General features: G+C 38.6%; 1 protein-coding gene across 3 annotated transcripts in view; it reads right to left on the reverse strand.

Moving 5' to 3' along the window:
* arl15a (ADP-ribosylation factor-like 15a) overlaps nucleotides 1-21,197 on the reverse strand; it is a 122,593-nt gene extending 101,396 nt beyond the window's left edge. The window contains exon 1 of one of the 3 annotated variants that reach the window (XM_067614922.1): nucleotides 11,739-11,807. In XM_067614922.1, the coding sequence (XP_067471023.1) occupies nucleotides 11,739-11,792 (54 nt within the window). In that variant the 5' untranslated portion in view covers nucleotides 11,793-11,807. Of the gene's footprint in view, nucleotides 1-11,738; nucleotides 11,808-19,629; nucleotides 20,024-21,138 lie in introns of those variants that run through there. The other 2 variants (XM_067614906.1, XM_067614915.1) reach the window with 2 other exon arrangements.
* Nucleotides 21,198-22,677: the final 1,480 nt, after the last annotated feature.

Below are 22,677 nucleotides of genomic sequence, written 5' to 3' on the forward strand. Positions count from 1 at the left end.
TGCAGAGGTTTATAGATATTCCAGATATAGAAAGTAATCAGACATAATATTTACTGTACATGACATTTTTTTATCATTTGACTGGTTTATAAGAAATAATGGATTTCCTCTCTGAATGGAACAATTTAATCAAGTTGTTTACGAGGTTCAGTCGACCCTCTGTGGACTGAAGGCTGGTCTGCATATTTCCTGAATCACAAGTCAGTGTGACATTGGATTTATAAATCTACTATTCATTAACATCCCTTTCCTCTTCTTTTCACTTTCTAAACTACTTTTTCAAGGCAAACTTGAAGCACACGGTTATGAGCGGAAATTCCCATCTCTGGACATAATGGTCAGAGTTTGAGTTTTCTGAATAGGCAAAGGAAATGCAAGATCTTGGATGAATAATTTCTAAAGGAGAAGATTGCGCTGTCGTTCTTGGTCTCATGCATCCATAGCAAAAGGTCTATATCAGTCCTAAAGGTTTCAGAACTTGAGCAGATTCTTAGCTTTCAATGTCTGATACAAAGATGTGTCTTAACCACTGGGATTTTTTTGAATTCATATGATTCACATGAATAAAAAAGGAAAGGGGGAACTTCTTTATCTGGATCCAGTACAGTTCTGAGACACCAAGCATAAAGGATTTACTATAACAGCTGAAAAACTCACTACCTTTTTAAATATTCAACCCAAAAAAAAAAAAGTTATTCAGGAAAAAGATGAAGACTTGGACAAGTATGCTTTGATATATATATATATTTTTTTTAAATCTGACAGAATCTTTTAAATTCAAGCCCACAAAATATTTGGAAGTGGAAGTAGGGCAAATAAAATAGTTTTCTGAACTGTACATATTTTCCCTCAAGTTCTAATCATGCCACATAAAATGCTCACAATTACAGCTACAAACAGCTCTCATCCTGCAGGACTTTCAAGTTTATTTTACTTATATAACACTTTAAAAAGAAAAGTGCTTCACAACGACAGACATATGTATACACATACAAGCACAAGGACATATATGTGCAGATGATTGTGAAAATAGAGCTTGATTAAAATAGAAACCAATTTAAACACAAATTTAGACCCAAGAAAACAGATAAACATAAAAACAGATTAAACACAATTAAAACCCAGAGAATAAAAGTGAGTCTTAAGGTGCATCTTAAAAGCATCACCAGCCTGTCTAATGGCCTCCGGCAGGCTGTTCAGGAGCCGCTACAGAAAACACTGGAAACTGACCTCAAGCAGTGAAAAAAAATAGTTTCATTTCAAATCGATATCTGTTCCTGTGGAATGGTTCCGAGATCAAAACATGTTGTCGATCAAACAAATGACATAAAATGACTAAAGACCACAAACAGATGAAAGACTTCTTTTCCAACATTGAACCCTGTTCCTCAAAGGAAAAAGGAATTTGATTGTCTTACTGTTCATTTCTCGGAGTAATAATTTGTCAAGTATTCAAGATTTGTCAGCGTCACAAGTTTTCATCGTTGAGGTAGATTCACAGCAGGGATTATCACCCACACAGTGTTTTTTTGTTGTTGTTGTTGTTGTTGTTTTTCTTTAAAGCTTATCATTTCAAATGGCAGGTCGTGCTGTTTTCAGAGGGATAAGAAAAAAAGATTTAGAAATGTGATTTGCTGCAAATGCAAAAACTGTCAAAAGATTAGTTTGCACATATATAAGAGGAACAATCTGATTCATCACCAACATACTGTATGATAATCATACAAAATGCATTAACATTAAATTGCTGCTAAAGGAAACGCGGCCTTCACAAAAAGAGAAAGAGACATTTAACAGATGTCAGACGTAGAGTGGTGATTGTGTAATGGATGTTATGAAGCTTGGAGCCATCACACAGATTCTCCTCTCGACCAAATTAAGTGTAGTAATGCATTTTGTAATCTATTTGGAAATTCACCAAACAAAATATTTGACAAGCTTTTACCTCCTTGTCTGAGCTATCATGTTATGGCTAAGCGATACAGGGATAATCATCTGTGTTTTCATTTGATATTTAAACACGAGTGAGTTCCAAAAATGAAGAGATTTGTGTCTCTTAACTGTGAATGCAGCCTTCAAAACCAGCAAATACACATTTAAGTTTGTAGATTATAGTATCACAATAAGTAAAATTCCCTAACCAGACTGCATTTTGTCTCTTATCACAATAGTATTATTATATTACCTCTAAATACTACATAAATTCATTATTTATTGACTCTGCATGGTGGTGACTTCAACCAGCGTGGGGGACTATAGGACAATATAGTATCACTGATATCAGCACAGACACTACATAGATCATAACTATGATTAAACCTCATTGTTAAACCAAACAAAAGAATCTGTGTAGAACAGGATGAAAAGATCAATTCTTGTGGCTTTTAAACAATCAAACACAGATTCTGTGTGAGATATGAGATTTGTTGGTTTCCTTTCTTCTTCTTCTTCTTTTTTTTTTTTTTTTAAACACAGATCACAGATATAGTCTCCTATAGTCTTGGTTAGAGGACTAACAATGACTGGTAGCCAAAAGTCTTATAGTAAAAAAAGAAAGAGGCTCTCCAGCTTGGATTACTAAAAGAATTTGCAGCCCACTCATGTATTACAATGTCTACTGGATAAGCATATTACAATATGCTTCAGGCCCTGAGCTCAGTGTGAAGATGGGTCCTTGTCACGTCATGGGGACAAAGACTATTGTATCACAGAAAGACGCTTTAAGGCGTCTCACAACAAAAGCCTACAGGGAGAGGTTTCAGATTCGAGGGCATTGTAAGGGAAACCTCTCAAAATGTAGGCCAACAGCACATGTTTATGTGATGTATAAAAAAAAAAAGACACACGCTTATTTATGATAAAGATGTAGCAAATACAAAATGTCGCATTGAAACTGCATCTGAATTGTAATTGAACCTGTTTGGTGCAACATAATTAAAAATCCCCCTCCAGCCAAAAATGTGTTTGTGTTATTGTTAACTCACTTGGATGTTTGAGTGTCACTGTGCTGAATGATGTTTGTTCAGAGATGGACACTAGAAAGCTGTTTTATCATTCATCTGTACTCAGTTTAAATCTCAGTTTAAAACATGTGTGTACAAGTATGATTTTGTGACATCACAGCTAGTTTGGAGGCCAGTCGTGGTTCAATATGCAACTTATACAAGTGTGATGTAGAAACTTAATAACTTTAGCACACGCAAGCTGAGAATGGACTTTCCAGTGAAATAGGAGACATCTTGTGTCCAGCAGTTAAACTTTTGACACGAACAATATTTGCATCCTTGTAGATTCTGGATTTTTGAATGGGTGGATGCAATTTTAAGAATTTATAACAATGTAATTAAACGTTTTTGTGTAAAAACCGTATAATTCTTATGCAAAGCTGTAAGCTACAACTTGTCAGCTTTTCTGAGTGATGTGAGAGCAGTGTATTTTTCTTTGTTTTTCAACTGGACAAAGTCAGCTGGATTTATATGAGTTTTGGCAAGATTAGATTTTGGCAGCCATAAAGGCTGGAGGTGTCAAAACAAACCCAATTCCAAATCTGATTTTTGCCATAATTTTGTCTCCCTAACCCAGTAAACCTAATCCTAAAACCTAAAACCAATCTTGTGTCATTTCTAGTGGTTTGATAATGTGACAAATGTTTTCAGTCCAAACAAACTTCTCCTCAGTTTAAATGTTTAAATGCCATCATTTACAACTGCCCTAACAAGACAGAAATGAAGAAGCACCAGAAGTTTATTTCGCCACTATAAACATGCTTGTTTTGAACACATCCTCATTATCCTCCATGTTTCTATCCTGCTTCCATGACCAGATGGCTCTGCTATCCTTGCTGCCCCATCATCCCACCTCTGAAACTATATTTTGTCTATTTCCTTACTCCTGGACCTGCTCTGCTACTTACTGCCTCTCTGCTTGGTTGTGTCCTATAGAGAATCCAATTTATATACTGAAGCTGCACCTCTGATAACAATCACTCACATATTTCACAAATTTTACAACTTGATGGACCTGACTACCGCATAAGTTGATAATACGTACAAAAAGAAAGGATGTGGTCCTGAAATAAATCTGCCCTGAGTTCCTGGTATACATGGTACACAAAGGCCAAACGTGGCTCCACCTCCCTCTGTCAGCCAATACATCTTCAACAGGAAGTTATTCTTTGTTGTTTCCCAAACAACCAGGGCCAAATTCCTTCCCAAAATGTCCTTGACGCAAAAAAGCATACCGGTAAGGACTGGCAGTGGCGTTTAAGGAAACAGTACTCGATAGTGGGTGGGTGACCCTTGATGATCTCTCAATCATCATCCCACCAGGTCCTGTAGTTATTTTGAAGTGTGGGATATTCATTGCCCAGGATGGACCAATGGTTGCTCCCATCCTGCCTTTCAAAAGCACGGAAGCAGGTTGGAAATGCTACGGTGCTCACATGCCGTGACGAGAGGGGTTTATTTACTGTGCAAAAACTTTTCTGTGACATAATAGGCGGCACAAAAACAATTACTCTTAGAGATTTATGAGTCACAAGGAGGGTTTTAAAAAGGACCTAAACCTATTATCGCATCTAATTCTAAAGGTCAATCTGAGCTCCAAGAGGTTTTATGATTCTCTAAGACACAATTTTAAATAAGTAAGTAAAAAAAAAACTACTCTATGTATATATTTTTTACCTGAACTATTGTACTATATACTGTACATATTGAGCGACATATTGTTTACACAATCTTAACAGAAAAAAAATCATATGGAACATTTAGAGATCAAAGTTCATGTTATGCTGTGATCAGTGAGATAAAGAAAGATAAAGAAGAGTGGATTATACCCAACGCCCGAGGTACCTCAAGATAAGAGAGCTAAAAATACCTCTTCCTAAAAACAGGATGACTCTCGGTCTAACAATACACACTGATTCAAAGGTAGATGTTGGGATTTCCTTTAAAAATTGCCGGTAGGTTTTCTTTTCAGATGTGATCTTGGAGATGAGAGTCATTTCCTTCTCTCCACAGACTCCTCAAAGCTCATGTAAATCACACAACACAGTCTTTCCTGGTGGTACAGACTCAGGGCCAGACTGACAAAAATAACACTGCACAATGGTGCGCTGAGATTTTAATTGAGTTTGCTTGTGTTCGACGCCTAATAAGACAGCAGCTGATTTTACAGTCAGGTCCTGCCCTCAAAGACACATTCTGCCAGTGAAGGATGGCTCATAGGCACAGTTCAGCAGTGGGGTTTCTATGAGATCACCAGGCTCAGAAAATAAATAATAACATATTGATCTAATTATTAGTACATTAGGAGGTAATACATTCATGGAAAATGAAAAGATGAGCTGACAGAGAGGCGCCACCACAGCAGTCACTAATTGCACGATGACCTTAGTAAATCCAATGGAATACATAATAAATATCTGTTAATATAACTCCTCCTATTATTTCCATGATCCTCCCTTAAATGCAATAAGGTTAGAGGCACATCTGACAAATGACACACAGACTGCAGCTCCAGCGTTCTGTGACTGTTCTATTCTGAGAAATATCGTACGTGTTACCAAATGCCTCGCATCTATGTCTAAAAACTGGCACAACAGCCTTTGTGAATCCATCTCTCAGAGTCTTGGTCACTTTGACACATTGGATGTCTTTGTGACAGGGGCATCAACTGATATCCTTCCAGTCAAGAAACTATCTCCCTAATCAATAAGACAATCCTCTTCTCTATGAAGTGATAATAAAGTAGCTGTCAGACAGCGGAGCAACTTGTCAAACTATAATAAAAATGTCCTGCTCCCGAAATAGGTTGAAGATGTAACAATATCTTATAAATGTATGTTGCAATAACATCACACTGACTACTGATTATCATAGGCAGTACAATTCTATATTTTATTTAACTGATGATATACAGGACCAGTCAAAGGTTTGGACACACTTTTACATTCAAAGGAATAAGGGAGGTGTGTCCAAACTTTTGACTGCTACTATAAATACTTATTTTGTAATGTAATAAGCTCTTATTCCAACCTTGTATTCCTCACAATAGCCCATTACTAGCATTATTATTGCATCATCAGTTAAAAATATACACCCCTTACTAAGTAATAACAGCCAGTTAATGTAACAATGTGGTGTCATTACATTATCTGGCAATGTATCACTTTAACTAAACTAAACTTTAACTAAAATTTCAAACCATTTAGAGAATTCTCATCAGATTTCAGCACATTTTTATAATTTGCAATGTTTACAGCATAACTAGCCTAGCTGCTACACACCTTTTTAAAATGAGGTAGCACGCTGACGTGCACAAAACTAGAAACTGCTATGCAAATATTCCTTCACCATGTGAATAGAATATGAAGTGTGCCCTTGTTTTTTAAATTCAGCGCGCATATTGCATTACAAATTGAGATGTTCGCACCAGTAATTTCCCCATCACAGCACAGAGAGCACAATGGTCAATCATTTGTGTTTTCCCACTTCGTACACTCACATGGGGTCTTTCTGAACTTTGAAGCCATTTGGCAACATCTAGCAGTTATCTATTCAAAACCAAGCTGCAATAACAACACTAAAAGGACTATCCTGTTATTACGTTGTGAGCTGGGTTGAACTAAGATAACTGCTCTTTAGCTGTTAGCTGTTAGCTGGTTGATCTAATGGAAACGTTGAACGACAACAACCTTGTTGTCATGCTTTTGTGTGAATCACGCAGCCATTAATTTTAACACTGAGGGAAAAGATACGAGCCACAGGCAAACTGTTACTATATTTCGCAGCTCCATTAAAAATATTGATCAAAGCCATGAATGATTCACAGTGTCAGAGAACAGTAAAAGATTGCTGTCCACCACAGGGGTTTCAGCCATAAATGTCAGCTTAGAAAGAGAAAAAATAGGGAGGAGACTCTGAATGATAACAATCACACCACTCAACCACTGTCATGTGGGTAAAAAAGTAACAGGGAGGAGGTGGCTGTTCACAGTTGATGAGCAAGACAAACATTTATCAGGCCCGTGGTAACAGGAAAACAGTAAGCCCTGTGCGGCGACACACCAGGGACAAAGGATGCAAAAGAAGGAACAAAATATCCTCAAGACTCTGTGCCTTTACTTAACTTTCAAATGAAGTCTTCACCAAGAGACTGATAAATGGATCAAGTGAAATGAGACCGAGAAACTGATATTGTGATACTATTTCTGAAAGAAAAAGAAATGTGGACAGCAGATTTTTCCATTTTAGGCAGTAATTTTCAAGTTGGCAGTACTGTGTACACAATATTTTTTGCCAGCAATGCATATTTCTTTTTTTTCTGCTAATGCAATTATTTGACTATTTTGTTCATTAATTGCAGGTGCTACAGTTGAGTATTACATTTTTTACTGAACTACGCAGATAAAGTATAAAACTGAGACAAGAAAACTTTACATACAAACAAACTGACAGATTTTATCTTCATGTGGTTTAACAGGATGCAGGTGTTACCACTGTGGTGGCAGCTGCACAAGACACAACAGTCTTTAAGATACACTACTCTGGATTTTTCAGTTTCTATAACTTATAAATCCATAACCTTTAAACCATAAACTGGCAGGTCATTTCAGATCATCCTTGGTCCAACCAATCCTGAAGGAAGGTGCTGCATCTATGCTGTTTTAGGATTTAGGTACTGTACTGTAATGTGCAACCTTGTTTAGGGCTCTGGCGTATATTTTAGCTTCAATTAGGTCACTCAGGAATATGCACACTCCATCGTGTTTCTTTCCAAATTAAGCATGAACCAGCCTTGGGACTGTTGGTCTGAATGATGTGGCCTGGGCCTGGGGGTCGGAGCCAGCAAATCAGAGGAGCAGCCATTTTCCAGTCCATTAATAACATAATGAGGTGACCACCAAGTACCTAATACGATCACTTAAACCCTTAATGGTTAAGGCATCCTACAACGACAGGGTCCAAAGAGCAGTAGCTATGGTACCCACAGCAGCACATGGTCATTCATACTAATGTCGCATGGCACCTGCTGTTACCAAGAAATTAACTAAAATCCAACTGCAGTCTTGCACTAAAAAGTCATATTGCCTGACTGATTTATGTTGTACTTTGTGTTGGAAATGTAAGCGTGAAGGAGATCCTCTAAGAATAGTGTTTAAACTTATGTTAGTGCGATAAAGCAGTCACTCTGGGCAGAGTTGGGGACCGACTGGGCTGTTTTTTTTTTCCAAACTTGTAAATACTGGGAAGGCTTACTTTTTCCCCCTGTGACATTATGATGTGCTGCTCTGATTAACTACTGCGAATCAAACGTATGATCTGGTTGATCAGTCAATCACCTGCTGAGCTGAATCAGACAGGTACTAGATGACAGGTAGATGTGGCCTTCGCTGTATGATGCAGCTCTACTGCTCGTCTTCCCTGAAGCGTAACAAGCCCGATGTTTTATTTTCTTTTATGTGATAATTTCTTCTGAAATTAGAAACCATTACAGCCTCTGCTATAAAAACGCTGCAGGAAATCCTGCTGGACCAATAATGATAACAGCAGCACAAAGGTTGGGCAGGTACATCATAATATTTGAAGATAGGTCTATTTTCCAGTACCGACACATGACTGCTCCCCCTCAGGTTAAAAAGGTAGAAAAAGATGGTAAATGCAAACAAGTTGGTTGCTACAAAAAAATAGAACTGCTGCAATGTGGCAGCATTTTGGGTTTGTACTAATTGATACTAAAGAGCTAGAAAGCCGTCAAATAGCATTACTTACATCTCAGAACACTATGAGGTGAACAGATGACTGTTGTGTGAGGTTTTAAAGTTGCACAGGCCTGTTTAAGTATAGAAACCTTTAATTTAATAGGCTGGATATGGTAGTGGATAGGACACAAGCACTGGCTATACTGTACAGCAAGTTCTATAGGTTCCTGGCATCAACAATGCTGTCCAGTCCTCTGCTACAGTTTGACAGACATTGACATTGACATTATGCAGATTGATGAGAAGTGGTGTAAATTATTGGCAAAAGTTTAACATGCTGTCTCTGCTATTTTTAGAGTGCACAGTGTGAGTGGGTGACATTACAGAGAACAATCAGCAGGAACATGGGAGAGCCCAGAGTGTCAAATACAGAGAGAATCTATCCAGTCATAACAAGAAGAGTTTGTTGTTCATACAGAGCCAGTTCAGAGCATAATCCTAAACCACAAAGCATAAATCTGGTGTGAAATTACTAATGACACAAAATATTAGGCCAGTGTAAAGAAATAAAGAGCAGATTCCAGCCACATCTCAACACCTATTCCTGATTTTTCCCATGAGCATAGCTCTTTCATCATCGCTACGATTGTCAAGCTCAAATATCTATCACTGAGTGACTCAGAAATTTGGGTGTTCTCACAAAAAAAAGTTATATATTTTGTATTACAGACATGCAACAACACTAGGAATGGATCGCAGCATTCTTCTGCCACACCATCACACATGTTGAGGGGTTTTATTTGCACACCACTGTACAGGATATTGTGGTGACTCAGCAGGGGCTTGAATCTCAATGCCCGCAAGCTAACAAAAACAATCACCCCTTTGAGCTTCTCCGTGGTAGCCTCATACTTATAATGATCCCCATTTTAAGCACTCAGTAACTCGGCTTGAATCCTGCATGAGGGGATGAATACTCAAAAGGTCCAAGTAGGGGATTTGACCTTCTCGCATTTATGAAAGCCACAGATTTCTAGGGCTGGGTGATATGGACAAAATCAAATATCACAATATTTTTGACCAAATGCCTCGATATCGATATTGATACAATGTTGTAGGGATGACTATTTGTGCTTTCACAAAATATTTACACGATGAGATTTTTTTGATAAATAATCATCAGTAATTTGGATATAATGACTAAGCTGATGAAGGCAAATAATAGCTAGAACAGCTAGAAAAGTCTGGTAAGTTCAGGAAATTACATAATTTTACTGTAATGCAGCCTTTAAAAGCAGGAAAAGACTACACTTATTCCTTATCACGATATTACGATATCTAGTCTCACATTACCTCACCCATCTAATGTTATTCTGGGGGGGGGGGCACAATTTGCTGTCGTGTATTGTACACTAGAACATAAATCTTAACACCATAGAGTAGATGAAAATTTTCTTGCTTGGTTACCGCAAGTATTGCATCACTTTTGATATACACATTTGCATTAATAAACAAATATAGTCTATACAAGGTCAGAAATAATGGTAAAGTCCTGTTAGAAGTTACCAGAGATCACAATAGTGTAATAAGTAAGCTGAACTTAATAACTGGGCTACTTGTAATTGAAACTGCAGTCATTTTGATTAAATTAGGCATTTTTTTAGCTCTATTTATACTCCCATGAATATTTCTCAGATCAACACCTTCATGTTCACGTCATACACAAAGCAGATGGAGAAAACAGAAGAGTCAAGAAGACAACCTGACCTCAGCCATGAGAGAGACGGTTCAAAGGTGAAATACAATGCAGCTGTATCCAGTGGACATTTTGCGCAACTGTCCCATTTGTCAAGATTCAATTAATGAAGTAAGACCCAAAAGTAAAACAGGTCCATAAGAGATTGTGAAACTGCTATTGTTGTTACCAGCAATAACTGTTAATATTATCAGCCAATATCCATGAAACGCTTTTTCGACATAGAAGTCATGAACAGCTCTGCTATAGGCAGAGCTCGCACATGGCTGTCTGTACACTCATGGAAAGTGTCAAATACATCTGCCTACATGATCCGCAAAAAGACCCCAGAAGACTTCAATAATAAAAGGAACTAGCTTCTGCTACCTCCACTTACAATAAGCATCTGCTGTATTCCCACTCATTTGATTCAAGTGTGACTGAAAAGGTGAGTCATATATGAGATACAGTATTAAATGTGCATTATGTGCATCGAGCAAAAGCTTACTGTTCAACACTCCTGTTCCAAATAAGCCTCTCTGCTGATGTTCATTTGAGAAGCTTCACCAAACTGGTCAGTGAATAACAGGAGACCTGACAATACGCAACATGAGTCATCAGCTGTGGTTAAAATACAACTGAAACATGTTACAAAATATAATCAGGACAAACAATTTGCCTTAAATTCTATTTTTTTCTTACTAAAAAGCACCTAAAAATGCACATGGAACAAAGTACATTTGGTAGTTATCACAGATAAAGATCACAGTGTGACTTAAAATTCATTTGTAACCACTCTTACACCATCAAGTTTGACCACTACAACAAAACAAAAGCAACTTCTACAATATTTCTACCATGACCACTTATAGCGCAATATTCATGGGTCCATTCATAAATGCTCTGTACTTCAGACTGTTTGAACTACAACCATTGACCGAGCCAGTTGCTAGGAGCTGAGGAGAAAAATCTAATCTATCTTTGTTTCTATTCTCAGAGAAACAGCCTTTACTCCGAGACGGCTTGTTCTCTCTAGGTTTAATTTACAATCTCACAGTATCGATGTCCACCTGTTCCACCTTAATATTGCGTTAACACCCACTCGAATGAAACAGAGCGTACTCTCCTTTCAGTGAACAAGCAACAGTGAAGCAGCAGCCGCTGTTGGTCAGTATCTGTTTCAAAACACAACGAGGGAAGATAAGACCATGGTGAAACTAACAGCATTCATTCCAGCATGCGCGCAAACACATCCTTGCCGTTCTCTATCACACAGACAGCAGCGTGTATGCATTTTCTTACCGTGTAAAGCCCAATCCTGCACAAGGCGAGGGAGAGCTGCATGTGCTCCGACATTGTGCTCAGCCACAAGCGTAACCCCCGGCAACAAACAAGCCAAGCCTCGGGAGTAAGTGAATGGATGGAGGAGGATCAGGAGTAGCTGAACACAGCAGTGTCAGGTCAACAACATGAGTCCAGCCCTTCACTGTCTCACTGTCAGTAGCCCATATTCACAAGCAATTTCAGTTTACAATCTGGGCTTAACGGAGGGGTTCTGTAAGGGTGCAGATGAGCTGGATTGAAGGTTGTCTTGTGTTTACTCTCTGTATTCATTCATAGAAAGATAAACTATTGCCACAAGGATCAACGCACAGACACAAGCGTGAGATTAGTTTGTGAGGATCTCTCTCTCTCCACAGAGATTAAGGGCTCAGCGACAACTAGGGATCCAGAATAAGACTGCAAATTGGATTAGTCACCATTACACACCCACACACTATGCCCGTACTGTACGCACAGCTTCACAAAGTATGAAAACCATTGCTTTCTGTGCATGGAGGAGGATGAAAGGATCGACCACTCTGAGCTTACAGCGGTTGTGGGGAGTTCAGTCACTGGTTGTGGGACGCTTTGTCGGAAGTCTGTCTGTTCAGGGGAGAACTGTGAGTCATTTTGAATTAGCTTGTTTTGGTCAGCTGTCTAGTAATAGTTGCTGCCACCACCTGCTGACGTAACCATTGTTATAATATGTACTACTCACCTGTATTGCAATAACGTTGCGAGATATCTTATCACTCCAGCAACAATTAGCCTTGAGTTCAGACTGATTACATCTTCGAAAGGTTGCAAACATCATACTGCAACGTGCAACATCGAATTACATTTTAACTGTGCCTATAAGCGAACTAATTCATGTTTGGGTTCCACCTTGTACACTATTGCAAGTATACAAAGTTTAAAAATCAAGAATGGGAAAAGCTTGGCTTATGACAATGGCGTGTTATTTTTAGAGGACCACTGTCACTGTACTCAGTACATTAAAACACAGTTCTACTTTGTTTTTTACGACTGCAAACTCAACCACTGAGGGAAAAAACTGAATTTGGTCTGTCGTCTTACCTAATCTGGTTATGACATAATTATACCACAGATCAATAAACTAAAAAATAATGACTGTAAAACCATTAGTTTTATACACTGGTATTCACGTCAATATTATGCTCTCCATCATTTGGCAACATGAAGACTTTCCACAACACACTGCATCATGGTTGTTTTTAAGTCAAGTGCTCATTGTATTAGCCTATTTATTACGATAAGGAAGCTAAAAAGTACCTCCAGTCCACCCAGTTGTCACAACAAGAACAAAACATGGTCTTGTTTGTCATCTGTGTCTAAATCCGGCCCAGAACTTTTGTTCCGTTTCCACCTATTTCACTCTCTCTCGCTCTCTCTCTCTCTCAAATAAAATCCTAACGGTGCTGAACAGTGTGTGCAGTGGATATCCTCTTGTAATGCAACTCCTTATGTATCAAGGCAGCCTGGTTCTATTTTATCCGCTCTTGCTGTAGGTCAGCGTGATATGCTTTCCTATGAATGTCTTGAGTCCCTGATAAAGATTTCTTAAAGGTTTTTATGGATCGACTCCTCAAACAAAACAAGAGCTTCTACCTGCCTACCATGTCCTTCACATGTGTTTCTAGTGAGGAAAAGCCGAATAGAGCCCTACACAAAGAGTGGTAAATGGCCTGAGAGACAGTAATAAAACAAAATGCAATAAAACTTAGGAGAACAGTTCACTAATGTTTCTTCAGAGCAATCATCCATCAAGGCATGTGGATGTCGAAATAAAAGGAATTCAAAGTGCTTGATTATGATCTAAAGGATTAACAAACCCCATAAACATTCCCTTATCTTCAACAGAAACAGTGATGCTGCCCCGGCCCGAGATGCTGACTCACTAGCACTCTCCACAGACGCAAGGGAATCACTGCAGTGAACTAGCTAGCAGACAAAAAAAAAAAAAAACTGGCTGAAAATCAGGGGTTGAGGTTTAGGAATGCAGTTGTGCTCAGAAAGGTATTTCACATCACAGCTGGAGGCTACGCGCTTTAAATAAAAGGGCGGGTTTAAGGAACTGTGGCCAACTTGACCAAAACTTTAGATACATATCAATTCATATCCGTTCAAACTGAAACCTGAGTAAACCTGCTTCTCCCCAGTGGATTAAGTAAATGATTAGCCTAAAATCCAGCCACATAAAAAAGGCACACATATTGTTGAAATATTTTGAGAGATTGTTGGACTCTTATCTACATACAATAGATAATTTTTGTTTGCCTCTATATAAAAAAAAAAGTACCTGTATCTCTGCCAGCACCAGTGAGGTGTGGAACAAGGTCAGACAGGGGACAAACTGAGAGGAAAAGTAACACCAGCCTCGTCTCCCATAGGCTCACACGCTGTATTCATATGCTGCCAAGAACTTCCCATCAGCTCGCTTTCCTTTACGGAGGTGAGATGTCAATCTACTATAGCTCGCTGTGTGTCCTTGGAAAGGAGATCTTAAGTACAGCTTCAGCCAAAAACAAATGCAGGCTTCTACTAAGACCATTTAATTTCATTAAAAAAAAAAGGTGTGATCATAGTACAGACTGGATACACAACAGAATGACTCCAAAACGCTGCATACTGTATGTTGTATGCAGCGATGTTCTTTAAGGAATCTGTGGAAAAACTCAAAACATCCTCTGAACTATGAACTCATAGCAAGTAACAGCTACTGTCAGCTACTGGCATCAAGAACTAAAATGCTTTTAGTATAATGACAGCAATCATCAGTGGAGGTCTCACATGTTAAATTATCTTGGGAATGTGTCTTCTTCACTAACTGTGGGCTTTAACGCGCGGCTGGGTGCTAAGGACTAATTCAGAAAGAATTGTAGAAATGATTGTGAACAGTATACTGTAATTGTAATGTTTTAAAACTGTCAACACTAATGATGTTCAGTGTGAGAACTACAGGTGTCTCAAGGATAACTTCATGTGCTTATCCATCATATGAGATGTTCATTTTTCCCAAATAGGAGCTTGTAAAGAGGAGGTAAATTGTTGTTGTTGATTAAAGCTGCAACAAAACAAAACCCACTTGTCGGTTTTTTGATTATGTCATACATAATAGTAAACTTATTATTTTGGGGTTTTAAGACTGTTGATCAGACAAAACAAGACATTTGAAGACATCACCTTGTGCTTCAAGAAATTAGAACAGGCATTTCTCAATTAAACAAGTAATCGATTAATTGAGAAAATAATCTGCAGATGTATCAATAATGAAAATGATTGACTGTTGCAGTCCTGTGTTTGATTTAAAATATATATATACATATAAAAACAGAGAATTTCTGTGCAAATGACAACCAAAATACTGTGCTTCTTGTTTGCCATTTGATCAAGTTAGATAGAAAACACACGTTTATTGACAACCATTATATCTGGTCAGATTTTATTCACAATAGAGTTTAACATCATAAAAATCAAACTCTGCTACTTTCTACTTACAACAACTACACAAAAAGGAAAAAGGGGAGACAAAGTAAACAGGTGGCAGACAGCTTGAGTAATAATTTAAAACTAAGTAGCTGAAAACAGGTGATTGGCTAGTCGTTTTGCCTTTACCAAACTATTTTTAGTCATGACAGCTGAATAACAGTCTTCTCAGTTGGTGTACCTGTTGTCTAAAATGTCTTCTCTTTTCAGAAGTATGAGAGGAGTTTAGTGTTCGCCGTCGCTCCCAAAATATTTAATTAATAACCTGCTGAGGTGCAGAGAAAGTCCGCTTATTCCAAAGGGAACAGCCACGTGTATTCTTGTGATTAAGTTATATATAATCTAGAAAAGAAAAAGGTTTAGCTATTAGCCTGCATTTCTGCTTTCACGAGTCATAGTTAAACCAAAATGTTATTCATTTACTTCAATAGACCTTTCTTGCAGCAGAAATTTTGACAAAGCAGGAAAAGCACAGGTATAAATGATAACATTAACAATGGCTCCATTCCATTTATTGTCCCAGTAAGCCATGTGAGTGAGCGAGTGCACAGTGGCAGAGCCTGAACTAACACGACTAAATGGACTGCAGCCGTCGTTAATGTGCTTTTCCTGCTTTGACAAGTCAAAGTGTCTGTGTGGGTCTATATGCTCCAAACAGAGTGGCTTAGTGTTTATACATTGTTCCAATCCAAGTATAACATGACTGATAATATGCAAAAATGCATAGAAGTCAATAAAATTAAAATACTCAATGTAACTGCTATATTGAAATAAAGAGACAATTATCTGAATTTGATAAACAAACAATCTTTGTCACACTACAGTTCAATTTTCCCTTATATTCTTCCTCAAAAGCCCAATGAAAAGAGGTGTGGGCCAGCCTACTGACAGAGGAATTTCTGTTTAGTTGTCCGTCACACCCATCATTACTGTGGTCTGACATCAATGTCCGGTGGTGGTTCTCTCTGAATCTTTGGCATAACCTAAATTCCACACAAACCCCTACTGGTTGTTTCTACACCAACCAAAAGGTGCGGATCTGGCTTCCTCCGGGGCAGAGCTACAAAAATGACCTGAATGTCAGTTTACCTGAGGGTTCAGCTATTCGTGTGGAGCGAAAAATAAATAGCTGGTCTTTTCTTCAAAAAAAAAACAGCAAATGTGTAAGGTTGAAGAAATAGCCCACAGGCCAATAACACAGTGAAACAGCTGTAGTGTTAATAAAACCGTGCAAGAATAACAGTGCATCTCTATTTTCAAAACAGTATCTGCTACAATAAAACACAGTGATGCTGCACGTGCTTGTATGGGTGTGTTATATGCAACACACCCATACAACACAACTATAGTCTGGTGTCCTCGTATACAAAGTACTCATATCTTTGCTGTCACTCACAACAAGTGCAATTTGTCCTGTCTGGTGAAGTCTGCAACAAGTTACGGTCCGAGAGTTGGCCACACGGTACACTTGTAATTTGGTAAGGCTGTGTCATGGCAACAGCTAGCACCAAATTCCTCTCTCGGTGCTGCCGTTTTGTGTGGTCTTTTTTAACACTGTGCTGACCATGCAGGAGTAAAGTCCCTTCAACATGCTCCAGCTGCCAGTTAAAACAAAAACTACAGGCCAGATCTCTCCTGTACTACAGTTAGAGTTAAAACCACAGTTATCATCCAGCGACGTGCAGCGATCATTTCTATTCATCCCAACTACCCTTACAGGCCAAACCTGATCTATAACCTCACGTAAAAATCATGAACAGGACATAAAATGAGCTCAAAGGTTTAGTAACAAGTTCATATTGATTTATAGGAAAGAGAGAGACATAGTTGTAGCCTGGGTTTTGTGCCAGGTCTCCAGTGTTGCACAGCAGGAAAGGAGGCCCTGCTCCTATTGAGTGCCTGACCTCCGAGGACAGCCAAGCACTCAGCTCCAACAGTCCACAGAGTTACAGCTGTGCTTTCCACAGAAAACTGTTTGTCACAGAAAATCTTGAATTATTCAAGCATGTAAAGCTGGGAAATGTTTTTTTTTTCCCCTCTCACAATGCACACAGAGCTTAAACGTACTTTAGGTACAATCGTATTTCATAACAGACCAAAAACTATTGGTAGCATTGAGGGCTGTAGTTAAAATTGATGCCTGATTGTGGGAAGTGAATGTAAGTGAGTTTAAGTTGTCCTCTTGTTGTAGCACCTCGAAAGAGGGAAAGAAGAGAACTGAGGGTTAAATTCCATTCATTTCATCACGTCACAAGGGTTCTCCTGTTGACAACAATGCTTCCTGTGTTTACCTTTGGTACCAACAAGTCTCTATTACCATCTAACTAAGATAACAGAATAACTCACTACGTTGTAGAAAGAGAGATTTCCATTACTTTTTTTGTTATAAAGCAGGTCTAGGTGCTATATAAATACTGTGACAGTATCATAACTCTCGGTCCATAGAGAAATGCACACAGCCCGTATTCAGAAACTGTGCCTTTAAACAAGCTGTTTGGACTTCTGTAGGGTTGTGATGTCACAAGTCACTCGGCGTTTCCCCTACCATTGCCTTGAAGGGGCGGCCCACCCCTCCAACGAGACCCGTTCACCACTCCTGAGAGAATCAAAACATGTTTATTTATGTTATTTCCCTAATTTACATGCATTTGTTCATTTCAGCTCAGTGTGAGAGTCTCTACTGCGTTTTGCTGTCGTTTATGGTCGCTCTAGTTTCTCTTCCTCTCCTCTGCTCTCTGTGTTTCACAGTCCGTTACCTGTGGTTGGCCTGGGTGTGCGTCACTCAGAAAACAGTCAGCCAATTAGAAGAGAGGGGCATTGAGCAGAGACAAAACAGCCCGTTTCAGGCTGAGTGAGACAGAGGGTCTGCATCCATGGCTTGTACGGCTGTGACTAAGGTGCTGTTTGACCATAAAATCATGCAAATGTTTGTAAATAGACCACAAAAATGAAAATATTAAACTGGGAAAAGGGCATAATGTGACCTCTTTAAACTAGGAAGCGGTTGACGTTGGTCCCCTTTTGTTCCCCACAAGATCTGTTACGCCTAGACCGGATATCATTTATCAGTTTGTACTACCTATAGCACAACTGTTCTGGTGCCAGTTGCCTGCCAGGACTTTGTAATCTTAACTCAAGAAATGTCCCAATGAAGCAGAAGCTCAAAGTTCCTTTCAGGCCCCACAACTTGGGAGGCCTATTATAAACAAGCTGATAACGCTGCAAGCTCTTGAGCTGATTTTAAGGTTCTTCTTTTAACTTATGAGGCCTTGCATGGACTTGCATCACCTTACCTATCTGAGCTAATTATACCATATACACCGGCACGCCCACTTCACACTCGAGTCTCCTGGTCATTACATCACATTAACAAAAATCAGTTTGGCTTCAGAGCATTTGCCTACCATGCCACTTATCACTGGAATGGTCTTTCATTACATATTAAAGAAGCACGTTCACCTTTATTCACTTCATTATAGCTTACCGTAGAAATTAGTCGGATCCATCACCTTTTAACATCCCTTTACATTGATGTTTTTAATGTGGTTGCTTTGTTTTAATTTGTATTATTTTATTTACTTCCTGTATGTTTTGTCCCATGTATTCTCTTTAATTATGAAGTGTATGAATCATCATGCTGCATGGTGATTCTGCACTTAAAATAAAAATGATTGAACACTGAGAGTGTCCCCCTCTGGTTGATGACAACACAATGTCAGTGTACTGTTTTTCCTCTGGCTTTATAAATTCCCAGGGAAAGCCTTCAGTAACAGCTTCCTCTCTATTGTTGCACTGTTTCAGCAGCACCCATCCCATCCCCACAATGTGGGCAAAGGCCCAAAAACCATAATCTCTCAGGCCAAAGCTGGTACAGTCGCCTGCACTGTGACATTCTTCTAGACACAGGTATTTTAAAAAAAACCTCACACACACACAACAACAAGAAGTATGTGACTAATATCTCAAACCTCTTCTCTTTTCATACACTTTCTCTCTCCCAAATGACATCTCGACTCCAACACACAGTGCAGCTTTATCCTCAGCAGCCTCACAGTGAGTTTTGAGGGGAAATAGCAGCTTATTACATAGCTAACAGTACACTTCAAAGGGGTGTAGCTAGTTGGCTAGTTATCGTGTTTCACATGTAAACAGATCGGGGTCTGGGTGAACCAGTTACACAAAGCTACAGGCTACAGCTGACACATGAGCATAAAAAACCAACCAGTACTTCACCTAATTGCTCCTCCACACACCTGAGTGACACCACTATCTGATTAGGAGCCCACCGGACAAGAAACCAAACGTTAAGAGGAGTCTTTGATTGGAGAAAGCAGCACCACTGCATTTCGATTAATGTACTCACCAGATAATCCATGTACTATCGCTGACCAGTCACAGCAACACGAACTGTCTTTGTAGTGATCCCGTTTTTGCTTCAACGAGTCCCAAAAATTTTTTTTAATAGATTTGACCACACGTCGCTTTGTATTCCCCGCCTTCCGACAGCCACAGTGAAATAAAAAAACAGCCTTTAGTGGGTTTACAAGCAGGAATTTTCGCCAGTTTTTTCCGCCAGATAGACAAGTTTCAGAGCAGCAACGTCCTCCTTTGTTTATCACGACGTGGACCGCTCGGTTCGTCTGCTTTTTTCTGTGTAAATAGCCACTCGTCCACCGGCTGACTTCCAGGTTTTTTTTTTGTATCACACAATATCAGTTGAGTGTTTGGTTGAGGAAACTAGCGAAGCCTACAACGCTACGTCACGCACGTCGTTTTGCTCACGTAGCGTGGTCACATGACCAAACACATGGTGGCTATTTTCATTTTGAGAGGAAACTAAACAGTTACTATTAAAATCGATTTATAAGCAGTTATACCCTAACAGCCTCTAATTTAATTTTAGTTTAGATATCAGGGATTATTTGTGGGTTTTATATGCTCACTGTAATAATTATTATTTTTATACAGTAATGATAAATGTCTTTCATGTAGCCCCAGAAAGGAAAGTCCACTGATCCGTGATGTAACACCAGGGTACAAATCTACAATGATCAATCTTCAGATTCTGGAGAAGTGACTCTGCTGTAGCAGATCTTCAAGAAAATCAAGGGACTTTCTGACAAACTGGTCGCATGACTGATAGATCTGTCAACAGATCTGAAACTGTCATTTTTTCCATTCATCAGTGGTGGACAAAGTATTCAAATCTTGAATTAAAAAGGTAGTACCTCGCTATAAAAGTACTCAATTACAGTTAAAAAGTCTTGCATTCAAAATCTTACTGGGATCTTACAAGGAAAAATACATTATCTGTAAAAATGTACAAGTATCTAAAGTGAAAGTAAGCATTATAGCCTACAAATTGCCCCCCTCTTACTATTATACATTACAATATTGTATTATTATTATTATTACTGATGTATTCATGGTTAAGCAGCATTTTAATGTCATAGCCGGTTGAAGTGGAGCTACTTTTAACTACTTGATATAGTGTTGGTTGGTTAGATCTATAGCAATACATCATATTTTATTAACTCATGATCTTTTTATATATATTATCTAAGCCTGGAAAGTAACTAGTAACTATAATAAATGTAGTGAAGTGAAAAGTACAAGATTTCCCTCTGAAATGCTCAAATAAAGACCAAGAATCTCAAAGCTGTACTCAAGCACAATACATGAGATACATACCACCAGTGTTATGTACATATTAAAAAAAAGAATTTGGATATCAAGTCATGTCAATTTAATTTAAATACTCCAATATCACAAATCACAAACTTGCCTCGAATCAAAGGGACTTTTCAATAAATCACAGTATTACGTATTACAGTTACTTTCTTTGAACACGTATCAAGGTATAGATACTGACCTGGCGCCGACACATAGCTGCAGCTTCAAAAGCCTGGAACAGCACAAAATGCATCAACCTCTGACATTATACATCACACAATACATAATGAATGAAAGGGGATGACACAGTAAGTAGAAACACAGTTCAAAGTCAAAGACTGGTTCCTCTCTTGCACGTAGGCCTTGTAACAGATCTTTTAGAGAGACAAAGGCGGATAAAGGAAAAGATATACATAGATGTGTATAGATATATATAGATGTGTCAGATGAATACAAAATGTTATGTGTTACTGTGCGTTACCTGTCACAACAGTGTTTGTGTCATCCTACAGTGGGTTTGGGTATCTAAAGCTCCCAGTAATTGTTATGCTTTTTTTGTCTCAAAGAGCCACGAAAGACAAATCTGACTGAAATCAAATGGGTGTGACATTGTGACTCTATGGCACCCTTCAGGACAATGATAATCTGACTTTCATTGCTCACATTAGCTTCATCAACAATCATACAAAACCCTCTTTGGACTTGGAAAGCCATTATACCAGATAGGACCAAATTAACAGAACAAAAATGAGCACAAATTTATCTAGCGGGAAGCAAACACGGAGCCCTGACGAAGCAATTATGTGATATCATCCTGATTAGAGGAACAGTATAAATCACAAGTCTCCTAATGTGATGCAAGCTGCATACTGAAGTAATTCCTCTTCTCTAGAGACCACAATCCTCTTCAATATTTCATGTGCTGTGCTATAAAGGAAGTCTCCCTGAACACAGTTAAATGGAAGGTGAACTGGATGTTCTCTGCACAGATCTGACATGTATGGAGGATATTGAAAAGACACAAGAAGACTAATTGCATTTACTTTAATATGCAGAGTATTTAAACATTTGTAAATTGAATAAAGTAAGTGTTCTTCAGGGTGTCTAGGTCAGTCAAATGTGAGAGGAGAGACCTCTGGTGGCCTCTAGGAGAATGCTATGTTGGGGTTATTGGTGGTTTGCAGTACATTTATCAAACACTTTTATCTAAAGTAACTTTAGTAACATTTTTTCCCATAAACACACACATAGGGAGCGATTGGGGGTTCAGTGTCCTGCTCAAAGACACCTCGACATATGGGCAGGAGGGGCCGACCTACTATTAATGCTCAACCTGCTCTACCACCTAAGCTACAGCCACCACCACCCCCATGATTTACATGATTATAAGGCCATACACTCACATATCATAGCTCCCATTTCATAATGAGTACTATATCATTATAGCATTATATCATTATCATATATATCATTTTATCTTATCTTATTGCTTCATTTAGGTGTTAATTTTGCATCAAAAAAGTCAGATGTGTTCTAGAATGTTTCGATCAATTAAAGAAACATCACACAAGCATTCTCAATAGAAAGTTAAACCAAGCTAACTTTGTCTCACACTCATATATCACCATTACTTTTATGGATACCAAATGTAAATAATTCTTGAGTTTAATCTTTCAAAAAAAAAAAAAATCAAAACACAGCCACATGGGGGCAGTATCCACCAGAGAACATCATTATT

The sequence above is a fragment of the Thunnus thynnus genome, chromosome 2 (assembly GCF_963924715.1).
Source record: "Thunnus thynnus chromosome 2, fThuThy2.1, whole genome shotgun sequence".
NCBI lineage: Eukaryota > Metazoa > Chordata > Actinopteri > Scombriformes > Scombridae > Thunnus > Thunnus thynnus.